Source organism: Petromyzon marinus, chromosome 45 (assembly GCF_048934315.1).
Source record: "Petromyzon marinus isolate PM22_M1 ecotype Great Lakes invasive population chromosome 45, UKy_Petmar_22M1.pri1.0, whole genome shotgun sequence".
Lineage (NCBI taxonomy): Eukaryota > Metazoa > Chordata > Hyperoartia > Petromyzontiformes > Petromyzontidae > Petromyzon > Petromyzon marinus.
In genome coordinates, this window is record NC_133711.1 from 1,304,764 (window position 1) to 1,325,779 (window position 21,016).

General features: G+C 51.3%; 1 protein-coding gene across 2 annotated transcripts in view; it reads right to left on the bottom strand.

Moving 5' to 3' along the window:
- Positions 1–21,016, bottom strand: part of LOC116952127 (ran-binding protein 9-like) — a 67,637-nt gene that overhangs the window by 14,780 nt on the left and 31,841 nt on the right. For both annotated transcript variants that reach the window (XM_032971181.2, XM_076074034.1), the window contains exons 4-13: positions 13,441–13,608; positions 11,685–11,707; positions 8,884–9,068; positions 7,734–7,846; positions 5,704–5,812; positions 4,001–4,299; positions 3,434–3,545; positions 2,793–2,983; positions 1,860–2,014; positions 195–306 (exon numbers count right to left, since the gene is read on the bottom strand). In XM_032971181.2, the coding sequence (XP_032827072.1) occupies positions 195–306; positions 1,860–2,014; positions 2,793–2,983; positions 3,434–3,545; positions 4,001–4,299; positions 5,704–5,812; positions 7,734–7,846; positions 8,884–9,068; positions 11,685–11,707; positions 13,441–13,608 (1,467 nt within the window). The remainder of the gene's footprint in view (positions 1–194; positions 307–1,859; positions 2,015–2,792; positions 2,984–3,433; positions 3,546–4,000; positions 4,300–5,703; positions 5,813–7,733; positions 7,847–8,883; positions 9,069–11,684; positions 11,708–13,440; positions 13,609–21,016) is intronic.

Sequence of the window (21,016 nt, forward strand, 5' to 3'; positions counted from 1 at the left end):
GCTACATGGCTGGCCACATGGCTGGCCACATGGCTAGACCAAGCATAGCAAATGTGGTCACCTATTCTTCAGAAGACTCTCACGCGAAAAAAAGGATGCTAAATTTTTCCACCAATTACATTGTAATAACGCATCCTGGCAGTGGAATGTCAAGGCCACTTGTGTCCACACACGCATGTGTCCGAATGCTGCACCTAGGATAGTGCTGTTGAGTGCACTGCAGATCTGTTCCCTCTGCGTGGCTTCGAGCTGATAGCCCACAGGGCTGTTCCAGGGGTCGGCGTACGCCAGCAAGCTGAACGCGTCCTGCACCAACGCACGCACGCAAACGCCACGCATGGCACTCGGTCTACAGAGGCAATATGCACAACGCTCCTAGCCCCCGCCCCGCCAATACAACAGCTCCAAAAAAATTCCAGCCTCCCCCCCCCCCCCCCCCCCCGAACGCCACACGATGCCCAAGGCAACCGATTGAAACTTGCGTCGGCTGAAAACGAAAGGGCGTGATATTATATATATTTTTTGTATTTTTTATTTTTAAATTTATCTTAAAGCTGTTTTATATTCGATATTTATTTAATTTTATATACTTCAGCCCCTTGGTGTTAGACTTTTAACCCTTATTATAGTAAGACTTGTTTAAAACTTATTTAAGATTTTAGATTCCTATATGTTGAATGTATGCACCATCCTGCCAAAGTAAATTCCGTGTCGGTGTGAACTTACATGGCGAATAAAACCCTTTCTGATTCTGATTCACACCATTCGCAATTACCATTGATCACACCATGTTATTCTTTTGCACGTACAATCCTAATTCGGCATTTAAAGTCTTGATCCGTTATTCATTTCTCTGCTGTAAAAAAGCAATCGTAAGGTTTTGTGTTTTTCTATTTGGATAAAATTTCTACAAAAAAGAAAGTGAAATATTTTTAATTTGACGACTTAAAGAATACCGTTGCGAATGGAAGAACAAAGTTTACCAAGTGATGTGTTTTCCCCATCCCGATGTTGCATGTGCGTCACCCCGTGTGGGTTTAATGGCAAATTGTGTTTCAGCAGTGACATTGGTGTCTATCCCCTTCTCAGTGGCACTCGAGGCTCGTGCTCTTTGCAAACAAATGTGCATGTACGTCGAACTTCCGTCGCCCCGCTCGTAGCCAACCGTGATAATTCGAGGTGTGGAAGGACAACAAAGTAAACACACAAGTGACTTGTTAGCCGTGAAATTGAAAATAATTTTTGGGGAAGTTATATTATAACGCGCAGTTTTGCATGAAATCCACAGTCGAAGACGCCAAACATTCTGCACAAGAGTAAACAAAAAATCTAAATCATTATGATCAATGCTTGTGATGCCACCACGCTGCCATCGCTTCCTGCCTTCTGCAAAGATCCCAGAAAAGTTGTTGCAGTCGACACCCCGATCTCCAAGCTCCGCTCATGACCAAGTCTCCGGACGCTTTCTCTCCAGTGCGAATGCCGCCTTGAACGGCAAGAGTGCGGGGATCGCCGTGCTCGTAGTGCACGTCGTGTGGTAGGTTGGCGCTGCTGCACTACGAACCCGGCGGTGCGAGTTCGATTCCCGCTCACGGCCACCAGCAACAAAAGTGACAATTATCTAAGCCGGTCCTGGGCCTCCCCGAGGTCGACTCGGCCTCAAATGAGTACCTGGTGCGGAGTGTAAACATCGCCACTAGGGAGACAAAGGCATCCGAACGTGATGGTGGCCACCCCTCTCTCTCGTGTGCCGTTCCGGCCTTCATACATGATGGTCGCTAACAGCACTTGCCCCAACATTCCGTTGTTCAGGCTATACGTGGGGATATTTCTTGTTGTGTGTGCGTGTGTGGGCTTGCCTGCAGCGTGCGCGCGTTGTCGGCGGTGTGTTTGCCGTCCTCGCGGGTTAGCGTGTCGCACATGAGCTGTAGCTCCCGGCCAAACTGGATCATTCGCTCCACGGCCGCCTGGAACCCCCCGCACAGCTGCCTCCGCACGCCAGCCACGTCCACGTCTGGAACACACCGCGCACGCCACATTACCCAAACCGCAAGAAGCACACGCACCGGACAAATGGCAGTTCAACACCACACACACAGACACAACACATCCACCGCACTTACAATGCACATCATGCGGACCGGACACTGCACAGACCGCATCCGGCACACGCACAGGTACACACAAACAGCGTGCACAAGGCACCCACGCGCAACACACTCATGTAAAACAATTGGTGCGGGGAACACAGCATGGTGCACTGGCGACGGGAAATGTTCGCTACGTGCGACTCGCGAAAGGGAACAACACTCACTCTGGGCAACACAAAACTACGGGCGACACTCGCAGGCGCCATCGCCTTCTGTGGGAAACCCTCAGTACGGCCGACGCTCACGACTCACTCGGGATGAGTACATGATGCGGAATCCACCGCGGGGTTCCGCACGCTGGGAAACAGTGGTGAGATGTTAACTACCTCGCCCGGTATACAGGAAGTCGTGGGTTCGATCCCGACCCTGACGCCTGCTGCTGTATATTTGGAGTTTGCGGTGTCTCTCTCCCTGTGGGGAGCGTGGGTTTTTCTCCGGGTCTTCCGGTTTTTCCCTCGAAATTTATAACGAACACGCATTAATAGTAACGAAGCTCCACTTCGTTGAGCTATCATTTGTGGCCAGGTCGCTTCTGAAAAAGAGCTGTACATCCTCAACAGGCCTTATCTGGTACAATAAAAATAGCTAAACAGCAATGTTAATAAAACCCTACGGGGGCGACGGGAGACCCACGCGCCGTACCCATGTCGGCCTCGTCCTCCTCCTCCTCGTCGTGGCGCGCTGTCACCACGCCGTCGTGCTTACAGCTGCCGTTAAGAACGCCATTGGTCTCGGCGGGCTCCGTCACGCCGTTGCTGTAGTAGTCCATCTCCTCCTCGTCGTCCTCCTCGTCCTCTTCTTCGTCCTCCTCGTCATCGTCGTCATCCCCGTTGCTGCGGGCGTGCACACGGGGGGGGGGGGCGGCGGCGGGGGAGAACAGGGGGGTTGGCTACGTGTCATTAAATGAGAGGTGGAGTGAGCCACGTAAGAAGGGAGGCGTCGCTGCTGATCACTGACAAGAGTTAACATCCAAAGACGCTTTTACCAGCCCCCGAGTCTTCTACTTTAGCGAGATGGACACTCAAGACAACGACCGGGTGGCTATTATATTTCATCGCGAAAAAATAACACTGACCCGCTGCGGTTGAAATCAGCTCGTATTCACACAGACATTGGCAATTCTCAATTCTCCGCTGGCAGCTTACAGGGCACGCGGGCTGCCACGACGGCTTCCGCACGTCGCTTCTCCGCTCTACAGGTCACCATGGCACGCGGCTCCCCCCCCCCGCCAGGGCGCCGAGGAGCCAAGCCACCGCGCGCACACGAACGCCGGCGACACTGACCTGCTGTCGTCTGTGTTGGAGCTGCCGTTGTGGTTGGCTGTGTGCTTGCCGTGCCGGGCAGAGCCGGGCGGCTTTCCCTCCGACACACCGTTACTGCTGCCCGCCCCCTCACCTATCACACAAAGACATAGATCCTCTGTATAGCCTTAACAGACTATTGGGGCAAGTGCTGTTCGCGAGCACGGTACGAAGGTCGGCACGGCACACGAGGGTCAAAGAGCGACAAGAGGGTCAAACCGCTGTGAGCGGGGGCGGCAACTATGAGTGCAGACATGGAAAAAAGGGAAGTGGTGTGGCCATGCCCGGCCACCATCGTCTCCCAGTGCTGTTGTTCACAACCCACGCCATGAACCTACTCAAGGTCCATTTGACGCAGGAGAGGCCCGGCCGCACTTGCCACCGATGTTACGCATAGCCAGGAATCAAACCTAGGCGGTCACAGCTTGGCGCTGCGCCACCACTCCCGCTCGGAGCTCAGAGCTCCACCGGCGCGGCCTGCGCCGTAGCTCCCCACAAACCTACGTCACCGTGCCCCGTGCGCCCGGGCCCACGCGCCAAGGCGCGTACTCAGGGGGTGCGTGCAGGCCCCGTTGGAGGACGACGAGGACGACGAAGAGGAGGACGAGGACGAGGAGGTGGCCGGGCGCGGCACCGGCGCGGCACCGGCGGCCGCGGCGGTCGTCACGGCGGCGGCGGCGGCGGCGGTGACGGGCGCGACCTGCGCGTGCGCGGGGCTCGAGCCCGGCGTGTGGCAGGAGCGCAGAGGGCTCGCCGGGTAGGGCTCCTGCGACTTCGGGCTGCGCACGCCGCCCAGGGAGCGCACCTCGCTGTCCGTGCCGTTCACCATCTCCACAAACTGCCGCACCCTGGGGGACACGGCACGCGGGATGGGGACACACACACGTGGTTGGAGCCACGGCGGTCGGCGCGTGGGACCGGTTGTTACGAAGCCGCGGGGGCTTGCCGAGGCTACGGGGATCTCTTGGCAGACGCAGACATCACTTGGAAGTGCTGCCCACATGAAAGGCCGTTGCTAAATTAGCTCCAACGTGACGGAAGATGTATCCCGGCGTGAAAGAATAGGCCAAATACCCTCTATACGGGATCTCTACAGTTGCCTCCGTGGTGGAAATCAGCGTACTTTATCTGAGTTAATTTTTTTTTAAATTAAATGAGTGAAATATGAATTAATGCCCGAAGCAAAAATATTATTTCGGGATCAAGCTGGATATCCATTGTTCCACAGACCACCTGGAGGCCCGTCATGGACTGGTGGACAGTGCGCTAATCAACAAGAGGAGAGTCCATTGTGAGACCAGGATTATTGGTTCTAAAATTGTGTTTTTCACTCAAAACACCAGTCTACAACTTACACCAACTATCCTATAATACTAATGATGGCAAAAGGAAAACAATTTGACAGGATTAAGTTCTCCTTCTATAAATACAATTATTTTTGTATGGCCAGAAGAGGCTAATGCTAAGCAATGAGTTGACACTGCTGGGATCCGGTGTGGGCGTAGGATTCTCCCCCTAACCGCAACGACGGCACAAACAACAATGAGAAATTGATTATTGCAGCACCCGTCCAACAACAATAATAATTGGGCTGACAACACAATTGTATAATCTGTTTCAACACAATATCCTAATGTCTTCCTATCTTTCTGCAGAATGTACCTTCGGCTATGAGAAAAACCTCTCATCCACAGTAAGTTAAACAACCGGCGGACGCCTCCCAGCATAGGCATGGATTACGCAACAAACACTCGCGATTCCGTGGGGAGGGAAGCCAGTGAGACGTTTGAGTGGCGTTTTGGAGCGACGATCGGATGAAGATGAGGGCAGGGTTAATGTGAAGACAGCAGAAGCCAATCCGCATGGAATATATTGCAAACGCCACTTCTGAATGGGTTTTCCTCCGGATGTACTTGCCACACAAAGACAAAGATCCTCCGTGTAGCCTTTAATAGACTGATGGGGCAAGTGCTGTTCGTCTGAGCGTCGGAACGGCACACGACGCGGTGGGTGGCCCGTGAGAGGGAATCGAACTCGGGTCGCCTAGTTCGTAGCGCAGCGCACTAACCCCGCTACGCTTGCCGCTCGCACAGAGAAATCGCTCGGCGGGACACAAGCCAAACGTCCCATGGCCGAGAGCTCGTGAAAACAGTCTCCACCCTCGGGAGGCCGCAGATAAACCAAGAGCGTTGATGGCCTGCGCGCGGCCGGGATCTGGCGGCGCGGTGGAGAGACGCAACGTGCCCCCTTACTTGAGGCGAAACAGCAGCTCCGGATTGCGGTCAAGCAGGCCCGGGTAGCACTGCTGGGTCGTGTCGATGGCCTCTCCCATCCTCCCACAGAGCACCAGCTTCTGAATGCCTGCACGTGACCCGCACGCACGCACGCAGACCAACGTCTCACGCTTTAGTCTCGCCGACTGCGGGCGAGGAACCCACCACCCGGAGGCCGTGACCGGGCCTTCGTTGCATCTGGCCCGCTGACATGCGAGGCCTACCACTTGCACAGCGGTTGGAAGGCCCAACCAATGCTGGTGATCAGTTGTCTGCTGGAATTCAGAATCGGAATCAGTATTTAGACTGAAGGAGAAATCCGATGAGCTATGAAGCAGTGGGTGTGTGTCAGCAAGCTACAACAATAAACAATATAATTGAACCCGGGTTCTCCATAATTGAGCACAGAGGAGCGGATACATTTGGCTTAAGAATCTGTTATTTAAAAACACGCAAGCATAACGTATATACATATAAACAACAAGAACAAGCAAACGGTGTCTTCCGGATTAAATAAGGTAAATTGTCTCATGTGAATGAGACGCTGCATTTCCAAGGCTACGCAGTGCAAACCACTGCATGCCAAGATTAAAAACAATGCTGAGGCTGAACACCCAGAACACTGTGTAAGCCTCACAAGGGTGCTGAGGTATCCACCACAGCCTGACCTCGCCACCGGCACAATCAGCTGATCGCGCACAATACAAGGAGTATAGGGTACGATACTATTTGTTCAAACGTCCACCAAGAGCAAACTGGTGAATATGAAATGTTAACACACACACATGCACAAAGACAAAGATCCCCCGTATAGCTTTAACAGACTGTTGGGGTAAGTGCTGTTAGCGAGTAGCACCTATGAAGGCCAGAACGGCACACGAGGGGCCAGCACTACGCCCAGCCGCCATTCTCTCCCGAGTGGCGATATTTTTACGCATCGTACCAGGTACTTATTTGAGGCCGAATCGACCTAGGGGAGGCCCAGAACCGGTTCAGATAATCGTCACTGATGTTGGCCGTGAGTGGAAATCGAACTCGGGTCGGCAGGTTTGTAGCACATACACACATACACACACACGCAAAACACGGATGCTAATTTGCAGGCTCATCCGTACGCATGCCGCATGACCTCAAACGAGGAATACTCGCGCATCGTTAAAATAATCCACCAGGCCGTTCGCTTTTAATAGGCGACCAAAAATACACCGTGCGTGTGCGCGCACGAGCAGATTGGCATCTTGTGTCCAAAGAGCGAGGCAGTAGTGTGGACGATAAACCCTGGGACAGAATGCATGCTCCCTGCAGAAACGCCAGCCCGGGGTCCCCAGGTCGGTAGGGGTGGGGGTACACGGGGTAACGGGGTTCACAGAAAAACGGCTGGGGTCGGAAATCAATAGCGCCTGTGTGCTATCCCAACGAGTGTTGTAATAAAATGCGTGCAATTCATGTAGACAGCAGCAGCACAAAGTCTTTGTTGAAGAACACAAACGATCCGCATGACACACACAACACAGATGGCACCAGCTGCATTCGAGAAGGCAAAAGCTGCCGCCATTTGCCACTCAGTGGTGGTGACATCACCACAGCGCTTGTGCCAGGCTAGGTGCACTTTGAGGCGAGGGGCCATACATTTAGTACGTACGCATGGAGGGGGGAGTTAACCCTGTGAGATGACTGGCAGATGCACTACCTGTTCAACACAACATGTGAGACACGAACAAAGACCAAGATCCCCCGTATAGCCCTAACAGACTTTTTGGGAAAGTGCCGTTAACGAGCACCGGTGAAGGCCGGCACGCATGATGAGGGTGTGTGGCTTGCCAGCAGCACGCCCGACCGCCTTTGTCTCCCTCGAGGCGATGTTTACAATTGGCCTTGAGCAAGAATTGAACCCGGGTGACTGGGTTCGTGGTGTAGCGCACTAACCGCTACACTGCATGTGAGACGCGTGCCCTGTGCACGCACCACCAATTTCCCGTGCTGCGCACTGTGCACTGGGAGGCACTCACGTTGCCGATTCTTGATGGAGGAGAGCTCCTCTTGGAAGGCCTGCCCGGTCGCGCGGGCGAACGCCTCCGCTGTCGTGCAGTAGCCGTGGTGCACCAGGTAGGAGGCCATCATGCTGTGCCACGCGAGCGCCCACACCACCACGGCGAAAAACCAACGGCGTAATGGCACACGCGCCACGATACCGGACCGCACAGCCCGTGCACAGCCCACACAATAATAATAATAATAACAGTTGCGTTTACGTGGCGCTTCGGCAACTCAAAGCACCCAAGGTTACACCTCGCGTCGAACATTTGAAAATGCACAAGGCAAACAATACAACCGGGAAATTGCGATCTCCACGCTCCTTCAATCATCATCCGTGGCCAATACCACACCTGGCCGCCGTCGTGTGGCCAGTGGCAATGTTTAAATGCGGCACTAGGCACTCGCTTAATGTTGAGCCAAGCAAAGGGAGGCAGATAGGTTTCAGATGTCACTCGTCTCCCAATGAAAAATGTTGATACACCGCACCAGGCACAACCCTTTTGAGGCCGATTCAACTAAGGGGAGGAGGCCGAGGGCAGGTTCAGACATCGCTCATCACCGACGTACACGCCAGGTTCATGCGGTTGTAGCACAGTGCGGGTACTACTGCGCCATCTTGCAGGCCGCGCACCACAACGCACACATGGCACCACGCACACGCCTCTCCCTCCCCATCGCCACCTGCGCAGAATGGATTTGGGCAAACTGGCCAGGACACTTAAGGACCACTTCGGCTTCACTCGGCACCACTGCCGGTCTACGATCGCTGCGGTGCATGCAGGAGAGCGCATAAGTGCGTGTACGTGTGTGCAAGTTGAAGTGCTGGTATAGCAGTTTGTGCACTACACTACAAACCTGGCCACCTGGGATCGATTCCCATTCACAGATAACATCAGCGGTGATTATCTGAACCAGTCCTGGGCCTCCCATTGGTTGCGTCAAGTCAGCATCTACCAATACAGGCGCTGGGGAGGGAAAGGCGGCCAGGCGTTGATAGTAGCCACGCCACCCCCTCGGCACACCGTGCCGACCTTCATGATTTGCTCGCTAACAGCATTTGTACCTACAGTCCATGCAGACCACACCCGGGATTGTTGTCCGTGCGTGCCGTGCGTGACGTACGTCTGCAGCGTCATCTGCCAGGTCCCGTGCGGCTGCGCGAGGGGGAAGCGCTCCACGGCGGCCGTGATGCGCGACCGCCACTCCCGCATGTAGTCCTCGATGTCGAAGACAAACGGCCGCGAGCCGAAGTTCGCCTCCACCACCTCGCCCGGCGTCTGCAGCCCCACCGTCGGGTACAGGTTGGGCTGCAAGGGCCGGGCAAGCCAGGATGGAACAGAGGCATGGGAGGGGGAGGGCATGGATGGCGGGGAGAAGGGAAGGAATGGAGAAGAGACGGAGGTTGGAGACATGTACGGTGACTGCGCAGGTGTTCGTGGTTCAGTTCAGTTTATTTATTTTGGTATAGCCCTGTGAGCCATTCGGCTCTTGAATCGGGTGCACCCGCAACAACAAACAAAAACACGAACAAGAAAAACATCTTAATGTGACTATGTGACTGTGCAAACAGAAAATACATGAAAAAACCAGCAAAATATTCCTGAAAAAAGCACCGTACACCAACGCTGTGTGCAAAAAATCCCAGTGGGATGCAAGTCAAATAACAACAACCACCACAATAAAACTTAGATTAAGGCCATCAGTCTAACTCCGTACTACAACAAACAAACATGTCCAAACCAAAAAACTTTTCGAAATCACCAAAAAATAAAGCCATAATTGCAACGTAACAGTGATCATAGGGACTGTGATCGAATTTTTACAATAAACTACATAAATAACATGTAACACCAAATCCTAGAGCCATAGCTGGCTGCATGAGTTACTCCACAACAACAGAAGCATCAGTCGCTGTATCAAATTTTTCAATGCACCTTTAAGATCAGCAAGGTAAATCAAAATACAGATGATACTTTGCAGCGTCATCCGGAGCGAAACATTTTATTTTATTTTACGCCAATGAATAGCAGTGGTGGTACTGTATAGCTCACCCCATGTTAATCGCTTCACGAGTCTCTTCACCTTTCTAAAGAGATGCCGCGACTCTAAAACAAGGCGCTCTGCTCCTCCCACCCAGCTTAAAAGACGCTGCCAAGCTTAGCAGTGTTCATTGAAGCGCTGTAGTCCCGACAGTTCTGTTCCTTCACCTGAAGAAGGCTACTTGTGTTGTGGCCGAAACGTCATGAGAATTTTATTTTATTATGTTTTATTTTAATTATTTTATTTCCATCCTACGTGGTGACTTTACCGAAAGAACCAAGAAGATGAATCCCTGCAGTCACGAAAGCTTTAAATCGAAAAAAGATTGGGCTTCAGGAAGTGAACTGGGCTGGACAAGCCAGACAGGGCACTCCTCGACCGCCCTCGGCTTCACCCAACAACATCTCTGGCAGGCTATGACTGAACCAGTGTCTGTGGGTGAGCAGATGATGATACCCCCCCCCCCCCAAGCTTTATTCTCACCTTTCAAAAAACAAGTCCACAAATTGTGAGTGATGTCACTAGAAATAGATCCAGAACAATCTAACAAGTTGTGGAAGATTGCCAGTATATGGATTTTGGGATTTAGCAGGTATTGCCACGAAAAACATTAACGATATTTTTTTTTGTTAAAAGAATTGCTCAGATTAAGTTTCTGAGAAGGTTGATACCAATTTCCTACAATTATTTTTGACTTAAAACTTTCGTGACTGCAGGAATTCATATTCTTGGGTCTTTCGGTAAAGTCACGTAGATCGGTTCAAATAAAATAACAAAAAATAACAAAAAACTACGTTTCCATCGCAACACAAGCGGTCGTCTTAATTTTTTGGTTATTTTTTATTATTTTCTTTGAACCGATCTACGTGACTTTACCGAACGACCCAAGAATATGCATTTTTGTTGTTTAAATCTATACTCCAAAACTATTACTTCCATGAGCAATGCCCTGCAAACTTATAAACGCAGAGATGTTTTTATCCTGATAATACATACGCTCCCCATTAAAGTTGCAGTGCACTATACACGTACAGTTCCAAAGATTGCCCAAAAACAAATGCGATTTAATAAAAAAAAACTCTTATGAATAGGGGTTAATGTTGGCAGGTTAACCGAAGATCCATGGGAGTCATGTTTTGTTTGGACCTCAACTTTGACGGTGAAAAGTCACGATTCAGTATCAGCCCCACGGCCCTCTGGCCTTCAATTCCCCCCCCCCACTTCCATCGCCTGGTGATCTTCAACCGCGTCACGTTCCGACAGAATTTGCAAGATGCGCCGTGAGAAGCACGTTCCGGACATGTGACAATTTAGCCTCCTCAACAACTTTTCTGTCACTTGTTTTGCTCCTTTGGGGTATATACGACGAGAGGTAAAAAGGCGTCGATTTAATTGCTGAAATTAAACCACATTCGGTGTGACTAGCCGATGGGGCTTGCAGATGAATGTTTCCCAGTGGGATGTGTACAAGCGGCAATCGAGCTAACACGTTGTTATGCAAGCAGTGTCATACATGGCAGTGGAGTTGCACATTGCACTGCGCAGGGTATATCGAATACACACGTCATTACATTTAACACCAATGACTCAACACTTACACATTTTTTTAATACCGACCAATCAGTGGGGTGTTTCCATTGCCTAGGTAGTGGCCTTTGAGGAATCGCGAGCTCCGTATTTATACATGGTGCCGGAAACTACCCGAGTTAGGGCTTGTTTTCAACCGACTATGAATTTTTTTAGGGAGTCATTTTTGAGTGGCTTTCGCATTCAGACGAGTGGCAAACCCTGCAGTATTCTACAGTCTAACTGAACGCCCCATTTGCAATAATAAAGGCGTCTGAAATTAAACTAAAGTTGTGCCGAGGTTCAACGCTGCTCACCGGAAGGTCTGTGAAGGCAATTCCTACGGAAGGGATGGGAAGAAGGTGGATGGAAGACAAAGAAATGTCAGCACAGATGGCTTACAAGCATCCACCGCATACACACAAAGGCAAAGACTCCCAGTATAGCCCTTGCAGACTGTTGGGGCAAGTACTGTTAGTGGGCACCTACAAAGGCTGGCACCGCACACGAAGGGGCGGTGTGGCTAGCACCACGCTCGGCCGCCTTTGTCTCCCCAGTGCTGATGTTTACACAACACACCAGATGCTATTTTCAAGTGGATTTGATGTAGGGGAAGCCCATAATTGGTTCAGATATTGATCAGTGATGTTTGCCATGAGTGGGAAGCAAACTCGGGTCGCCAGGTTCATAGCTTAGTGCGCTATCCACTGCCCTCCCGCACCGTAGACACACACATGCGCGCACACAGACACAAACACACACTTCATCCCTGTTTATCAGAATAACTGGAGGAACAAGTGCCGTGTAAGACATAGCACACGGGAGCAGATGGGATCCAAAGCAGCTATTAGACCAACACAAAGACACAGCTCCACCAACACAAACGCACCACCCCATCAACACAAACACACCACCAACACAAGCACACCGCTCGCTCCAGCAACACAAACACACCACCAACACAAACACACCGCTCCACCAACAAAGACACCACCAACACAAACGCATGACCAACACAAACACACCGCTCCACAAACACACCGCTCCACCAACACAGACACCACCAACATAAACACACCGCTCCACAAACACACCACCAATACACCACTCCACCAACACAAACGCATCACCAACACAAACACACCGCTCCACCAACACAAACGCACCGCTCCACAAACAAACACACCACCAATACACCGCTCCACCAACACAAACGCATAACCAACACAAACGCATCACCAACACAAAACGCATCACCAACACAAACACACCGCTCCACCAACACAAACACACCGCTCCACCAACACAAACAAACGCACTACATGACACACCGAGCCTCAAAACAGCCATCACTCATTCACGTAAACGGACTTTATTTCTACTGCCCATGCTCAATCGACTACTGGGTGAAAGCCTCGAGTGGGAGTTATCTGGTTATCCTTGTTGTCCACGCATAGCAGTGTCGGCTGGTGAAGGGAGGGGGTGTTTGGGGGGTGCCCAGACAAATGTTCAGACATCACCTGCCGCGAATATCAGCCGTGGCTGGGAAACCAACCGGGGTCATGGGGTTTGTCGCGCGATGCGTAAACCCAGGCGGCGCCGGCGCCACCGCCGCTGCTGCCGCTCCAACGGTTACACAATTCTACTGAAATCTCGGGGATGGGTTACGGAATCACGAACTCTCTCTCCTCAGTAATGAAACAACATCCTCACGATTGAATCGGACCACAGAATGCGCGAAGATTTTTCCAGTTTCGGTACCTGGTACGGAAACGGAAATAAACGCGCCAGAATGGTGGTACGACACTATGGCACTCTAAACATAGCTTTAAAGGAACAGGCCTCACTGTGTAAAAACCACACACCGATATCTGGTAACAATTTCAGCCAAGTAGACCAGACTGAAACTACCTCTGCACAATTACCGTGTCAGTCACATCACCGCTGTTTGTCCGATATTACCACTACTCCGGCCGCATTACCTCCACGCAACTACCAAACCCGTCACACACCACTTCCACGCGGGCCACATCACCACAGACCGTGCGTGCGTGCGCGCGCATGCACGCCCACCCAGGCTGTGCCCGTTCTTCGTGTAGAAGGCCGTGTTGTTGACGAGGTTGACGCAGCAGCCGATGACGTCGCCCGTCGTGAACGTGGGGCCATACGGCTGCCCCGAGCCCGACGAGCAGAAGCTGTGCCCGTCATCGCCATGGTAACCGTACGAGTACTTATCCCAGCCTGCGAGGAGACACAGGGTGGGGGAGACGCGCCGTGAGGACACGCTCTCTCGGGCCCGCGTTACGAGACGCGCAGCCCTGCGGACGTCGCGGACGGGGCAGTGCGGCGAGGGGTCGCCCCAGTTGATTGGCGTTGCGCCGGGCGAAAATGGAGAGAGCGGCAACCCCCGCCGCCCTCCCATGAGGCGCGTCAGTCCGAACGATGCAAGGGGCGACTACAATGGTGAACTAACGGCGACGACGGCGCCATCAACCGCAACAGCCAGAACTGCGGTAATTCCTGGTTGCGGCGTTAGAGGATGGAGGACGGTGCTTGCCACCGTGAAAATGTGGCTAACGCTCGCTCGGATCACCTACACCATTACACACCATCTGATCGTTAATCTGGTGGTAATGGAAACGTGGTGTGACTGTAATTAGTTATTTTTTGCGATGGGCGACTTTAAGGAGATTTTTTTTTTATCACCAATTATGTTATGAACGTGATATTAAACGTCCTCTTTGGATGCCCTACGCAGCGGAGCATTACACCAAGCGAGCTGTGGTAGCGCATACAGACACGCACACTCACATGTGCCACCACTTCCACAGTGAATGTGCATAGAAAGACAAATATCCCCCAGCATAGCCTCTAACGAATTGTTGGGGCAAGTGCTGTGAGCGAGCACCTATTAAGGAAGCACGGCACGAGGGGGTGGGTGGCCAGCACTACACCTGGCTGCCTTCGACTCCCCAATGCTGTTTACACACCACACCTGGTACTCATTTAAGGCCGAGTTGACCTACAGGAAGTTCAGGACCAGTTCAGATATCTGTCACCGATTTTGATGGCGAGCGGGAAATGAACTTTGGTCTCCGGGGTGAACAGTGATGGCAGTATGACATCATTGTAGCTAAGAACATCACCACTATCAACACAACCCTCATCATCAAAGCTTTCAAATATCCCCCCGTGTAGCCTCTAACAGACTGTTGGGGCAAGAGCTGTGAGCGAATAGCATCAGCGCCTATGAAGGCCAGCACAGCACACAAGGTGGTGGGTGGCCAGCACCACGCCCGCTCGGCCGCCTTCGTCCCACCCAGTGGCGATGTTTACTACACAGCATGTGGGCCTGAGTCAATCTCGAGGAGGCCCAGGTCCAGGTCAGATAATCGCCACTGGCGTTGGTGGTGGCCGTGATCGGAAATCAAACTCAGGTCTCCAGGTTCTAACTCTGGATGTTAATCGCTAAAGCCAAACCATACATTCTAAGTTAAACCCTAACCGTAAACCAAAACCCTAACCTATGACCCCAAACCCGATTCCTAAACTCTATCTCTTAAGTATATTTGACTGCTATAACTTTCTACATGATAAGCCACTTTTGTTGCGCTATCATTTGCGGCCAGGTCGCTTCTGAAAAAGAGCTACACAGCTGTTAAAATAAAATAGTATATAATAGTAAATAGTCGTAGTACATTGCGAGAACCACTACAACCACACACACAACCACCACTTCCACATAAACGGCCGCAGCAAAGCTTAATTAGGCTGTTCATACGAATAATAAAAATTACGTATTCTTTGGTAGATCCATACCTATCAGGCACTTAACATTAAATTAAATAATCGGGAGGGACGGTTGGGTGTTGACAACCAATCATCCACCCGGGGTCACCCGGGGTTACCATTGTGTGGGGAAGTAAACAGCGGCTGTCCTATGGATAGCCTCGTCCCCCGCCACTGGAATGTGGAATTTCCGCCACTGGCTTGAGGGCCGTAAACTGGAGATGAACACCACCATCTCTATACTAACTAGAGCCAGAAATCACTTTTGACTTTTCCTCTTGACCTGTGACCTCCAGGCGTACCGCTTACCGCGCCCTCCAGTGGCCTTGCACGGGTATCCCCCTCGCATGACACGAGACCCCCAAGATCCCAAACACAAACATCCCCCCCCCCCGTACAGCCTTAACAAGATCCCGACCACATGACGACATGCAGTGCACGCTGGGAGCCCCACTCTATGCATGCTCGTCAATGGAACCCGACGCACAGAGGGGCAGCTGAAAATCGTAATAGCTGCACGCCAACCTGTAGCAGGGTGCCAAGGTTTGAGACGTTAATCGGACATCTTCAAATTTCACAAGCGGATTGCAACTGCCACTGCCTTGGATTAATATAAGTAAAAGAACTCCAAATGTGTTTTGGTTGTACCTTCCCTTAGGCCGGTAAGAATAATTTGATGCTTGTCGTGTATTTAATATAAAACACATGGACAAAAAAAAGGCAAAACTCTGGGTGTGGTGGCGATGCTACACCCATAACCCAGCAATGCGTAGGGCAGTGAGATTGGCGGATCACACAGAGATCACGCCTTCATCGATGACGGGAAGCCCCCTGGAATGGCCATTTGCTGCCCGCGGGCAAGTCCGGTGAGTCACGAACCTGCTTTTTGAATTTGAGCGCCTTCCCATCTCCTGCCTGGGGACTTGTCTTCCCCCGTTAGCAAATATACTCGAGGAATGTGCCAATCTTTCCAACAAATGTGGCAACGGTCAGAACATTTTTGGGAGTCTTTCCCCTCCCATGGCTCTTTTCCCAAGCTCTTATAACCTTGCTCAATTGAAGACAGGCCCGTTAACTCATCTGTTAAAACTCTGAGAGAGCTAAAGAATGCTTGTCTGCGTCAACACCACATTAATAAAGTTTAAACATTAAATGTATATCTTTTTTATATTACAACTCAACACGAGCGCGGTGCAAAGCATCGATCGCGGAACGGAGGGGTAAGAGAGCAGGAAGAGTTCGAAGTTAATATTTGGGCCGTGACGCCTGCACACATTGTACGACACTCGTGAGTGACCATAGTACTGGACGTCTGTGAAAATAGCTTTATAGCTCATCGGATTCCTCTAGTATAAAACAAGATTATGATTCGTATAGTATCATTGCGTTATTTGCGTTTATCACAGGGCAGATCACCAGCTTCAGAAAACTATTTCTTATTTACAAGGTAAAGCCCACTGAGATATATAGCTTATTTTCAGAAGGGACCTGGCCACAAAAATGACAATTCAACGAAAGTGGCTTCATCCGGTGGACATTTATAGCAGCCAAAAACTCTAAAACGCTCTGAACGCAGGTTTCTAAATGTGGAAGGACGAGACAACGTCTCAGAACAACAACAGCGCCCTGCAGAAATCCCTGAAAAACTCCCGAGCAGCAGTGGGGAGGGACGAGACACTGTCTCGGTGACAGTCGCCCAAGTGGCACATGCGGGACGGACCGCTCGGACAACCCCATCGGCCGCCTGCCACGGTGGGCCCTCATTATCAACTCATCAATTCTTAGCCAAGCGTTGAGACAAATGTTGATGTTGCTCAATGAGCGTTCTGGCAGGAAGATAGTGGGCGATTTGCGTCAAGCCACATTTGGAAATTATTTTTCACGCTCCAGCAAAGAACATTGTAACTTAAATTTTTTATACATATATAATAATAATGATATACAATACTTTGTCCATTAACTGCTGGATGAAGCCTCCCTGTGCTCTGTCAGTCACGAGGGTTGTTTGACCATACTTCACCGCGCTGGTCAGTGTGGATCGGTGAAGGGGGAAGCCGCAGCTCTGAACCGAAGTCAGGTCGCACAAGTTCAAGCATCTTCAATGAGACCGATGAAACCGTGCCACCTATTTTGCGAGGGCGACCCGGGACTAACACAATGTGCGTAATGCAAGGGGGTTGTGGGAATGAATTCAAGAGACAAATCGGAAGAGTTATTTTTTTTTGACGGGCGACTTAAAATTCTGGAAGAAGAGCGACGACGTCACCTTCAGCAGAATAAAAACGGGTGCTCTGCTTGTGGAGGAATTAATGGAGTATTCCCATATCAGACAGCCCACCTCTGACCAATATAAACCAGAAAAAAATACATTGATATTAAGAGCCACTTGTGTAGACAAAATATATCTCACAGTCAGGTCTCACAGGAAGACGAAGTGCATTAGCTGATTAGCGGTGGATTTGTTTTGATTATCGGGGCAAAACTCAATCACCATTCACCGCACACAGGGGGCAGAAACCGACGCAAAGCACGCCTGGTGCAACCGAATACATAAAACGGGGTCAAAGTGCGGCGTACAAGAAAGCTGCTGCATGGTGTCACGCCGCCGTGCAGAGGGGAAGGCATTTTGTCCCAATGTCGCACACGTTTGATTGAACAGCCGAGGGAACAATCAATAGCGGTGTGCAGCACGACGACGGAAAAGGGGAGGGAGGGAGGGGGGGCTATAAACTGCCCCCCCCCCCCCCCCGACAACACCGAGTGTTGGGGACATTCCACAAGCGGGAACGATGAACGAGTGCACTCGCAACTTCTCCAATAAGAGCTGCGACAAGCAGACAGGAGACGGTACTTACTTACTTACGCCTCTTCGCTCCCTGTGGAACTTAAGGCCGCAAACAGCTCACGCCATGCCGGGCGGTCTTTAGCAGCTTTCTCTGCTTCACCCCAAGACAGGCCCATGGTCAATGACATTGGGATATTAAAGACGTAGTTTAACCTGCTTTGCTTTCCACGTGGTGAGCCACAACATCAACGTGTTATTTTTACGATCTGGGCACTAAGCCAGGGCTGCAAATTCATCTGAAAAGAAAGGAGCAGGAGACCCATAAGGCTCGTCTCAAAGTGTTTATAGTGGCATGGCCAAGATCAAGATTGAATCCGAGGCTCCCAATTGAGATGAATGCAGGTTTGCTCATATTGATAGATGGTGTTTTAAGCAGGTAACCAATAGATGCACGTAACCATCATGGACATTATGTATTCTGTTCCAAAACTGGCACGCAACACTTTTAATGCAATCAATGCCTCCTTTCAAATCCGCAAGCCATCCGTTGGCTCAACGGGTGGTTGTGCGCTTTACCCTGCGATTTAACATCTTGAAATGCAATTAAAACTGTATTGTACACTCTCCGAAATTATGCCATTATTATTTAACATCCACTCGACAAAACGGACAACATATGACCGACATTCCCTCCAGACATTAGCACTTTGCCTGGAGCCGCAATTGAGCCACTGACGTTCAGCAAGCGACTGGTGGCAGTTGAGTTGACCAGCGATTCTTGTACACAATGCAGTTGTTTGTGAGTGGGATCGGTGTGTGGATTTGGAGGGGGATGGGATTAATTATTCGTGTCCAGTACATTGATGACGGTGGTGAGCTGCAGGTTTGTGCTGGCTAAGTTGTGTTTGTATTAACCGCGCACACAGTCCCTGCTCTGATAAAGAGTGATAAAGATCTTTGCAGCAAACAGGAGGTGTAGGCCACTGTTCCACACAAAACCCTACCTTCGCAAATCTCTTCACTTGGCCAAAACAATCGTTCCAGTGGGGGGGGGGGGGGCGCCTTTGCGACTGAAATAACTTACAAATGCTGTCCAAATAAATGAAGGACAACACTTCCCCGATATATAACCGTCGGAGGAGGGGGGGTCGCAGACAGCGGCGTGCACGGAGAGGTTGCTGGAGACTGCGCATTTAAAAAAACATAAATGGGGCTCTTGAGCAAAAAATAAATCGACTCTTTTGTAATTGACAGCCGGAGGGAACTGCTTTTTGTTGTGTTTTTCTATCGCCGATTAAAGTCTGAATGCTCTACTTGAGTCGACGGGGAACTGAAAAAACACGGTCCCATCCAGCGCAATCTCCGCGCACGACGGAGGCACAACTCTCACCGTCTCGCAGAGCCGGCCCCCCTCTGTCTAGCAGCTCACGCACAGCAGCACAAGGAAAATGAACGGGGGTAGCGGCAAGGTGACGTGACGGGGCTACTTGCTACGCGCGTGTTTATGCCAGCATCAGAATATTGCAGAATCAGAATATTTATATATCGTGGAGGAATCCGACAATCTGTAAAGCTCTTTTTCAGAGATATCCAGGAGGGGCAGGGAAGAACAGTTACAACAAACGATACAAAAACACGACAGACGGCCGCCGCCGCCTGGGAAGATGCTATTTGCTCGGAATATCGAGGCGCTTCTTGCAGATGTTCGCAGGTCGAATCTAGCCATAGTTACGACCGCGGGTCGTAAATTAAGCGTCGTCTTGCTTCCAGGTGGATGCTAAAGACCCCCTGACGTAGTTTGAAACGAGCAGGCTGTCGCATGCCGGCGCCATGGATACAAATTTGCCACGTTTGAGAAATAACCAGCACATTACTCAATTGGGATTACACAGCAGCAGCATTGCCCCCGCTGCTGTGATAATGCAGCCCGTGTCTGTGAAACCCGGTGCATCTCTGAGAGCATTGCGCGATAAGAATGGTGCAAATACTAAATGTCATAACTAATTATTCATTATCAGCTCCTGCATGGGTGCTGACATTGACGATTCAACACTGAAGCAATTCTCTCCCTAAACATGCTATGTAGGACCCCCCCCCCCTCGCTCTACCCCCGAGGGTCCTGTCCCCCCACCCCCACAACTCACTTCTCTAACCCCGCTGCTAATTGATTTACAAGCTGGCAGTCATCTGACACTTTCCCTTAGCAGGCCAAACAACTGCCTTGAGTTCCAGGAGGGTTTCTCACCCTTCGTGAGAAAGGAACCAAAATGCCTGTCACAGTCAACTTGTGTGGCTCCATGTCCTACGTAGCGCGAGAGATATCCCCCCGAGGCTACCTTGAGGAGGAAGGCGGAAGTCTGACGGCTGCAGTGTCCACTCCACATCCGATTGGTGCTGCAGACAGAGTTGATCAACGAACTTGCCTGGACACACCTCCCCACTTAGCAACCCATGCACTTAGCTACCTATACATAAATGTACTGACCTACCTACGACACACCTATCTATTTTACTAATGTCTGCCTCTCTATTCACCGACCTATCCACTACTGCCCAGCCACACTCGTCCACCCACCTACCTAACCCAGAACGCTGCCTAGCATTTAAGCGCAGTATCTCACCATTGCTGCTGCTGTCAAAGGTTCGGATCACACGGCAGCAGGCGCTGCCGTGCAGCAAGCGCGAGACCGTTTGGCCCGTCGACCCCCCACACCGCGTAACCTGCACCCCGTCGCCCCCACACCGCGTCACCCATCATACCACGTCACCCACCCCGCCACCCCCACACTGCGTCACCCACCCCGCCATCCCCACGTGTCACCCACCCCGCGCAGAATTCCTGAGGCTGTTGTCGTTCTGGCTAAAATTGGGGCCAACGTCAGCCGAGACCTGCCCGGGCCTGCCAGAAAGCTGCGCGGCGAACGTCCGCTCACCGTCTGCTCACCGTCCACTCACCGCCGCCGCATCCCTTCCCTGGCGAGCACGCTCCCCCACCTCCTCTTATGTAAGGGCCGCCCCGCCGATACGGGGACGACCACGTTTTATTAATATTATTTATTTTTGGGCTACCCGATG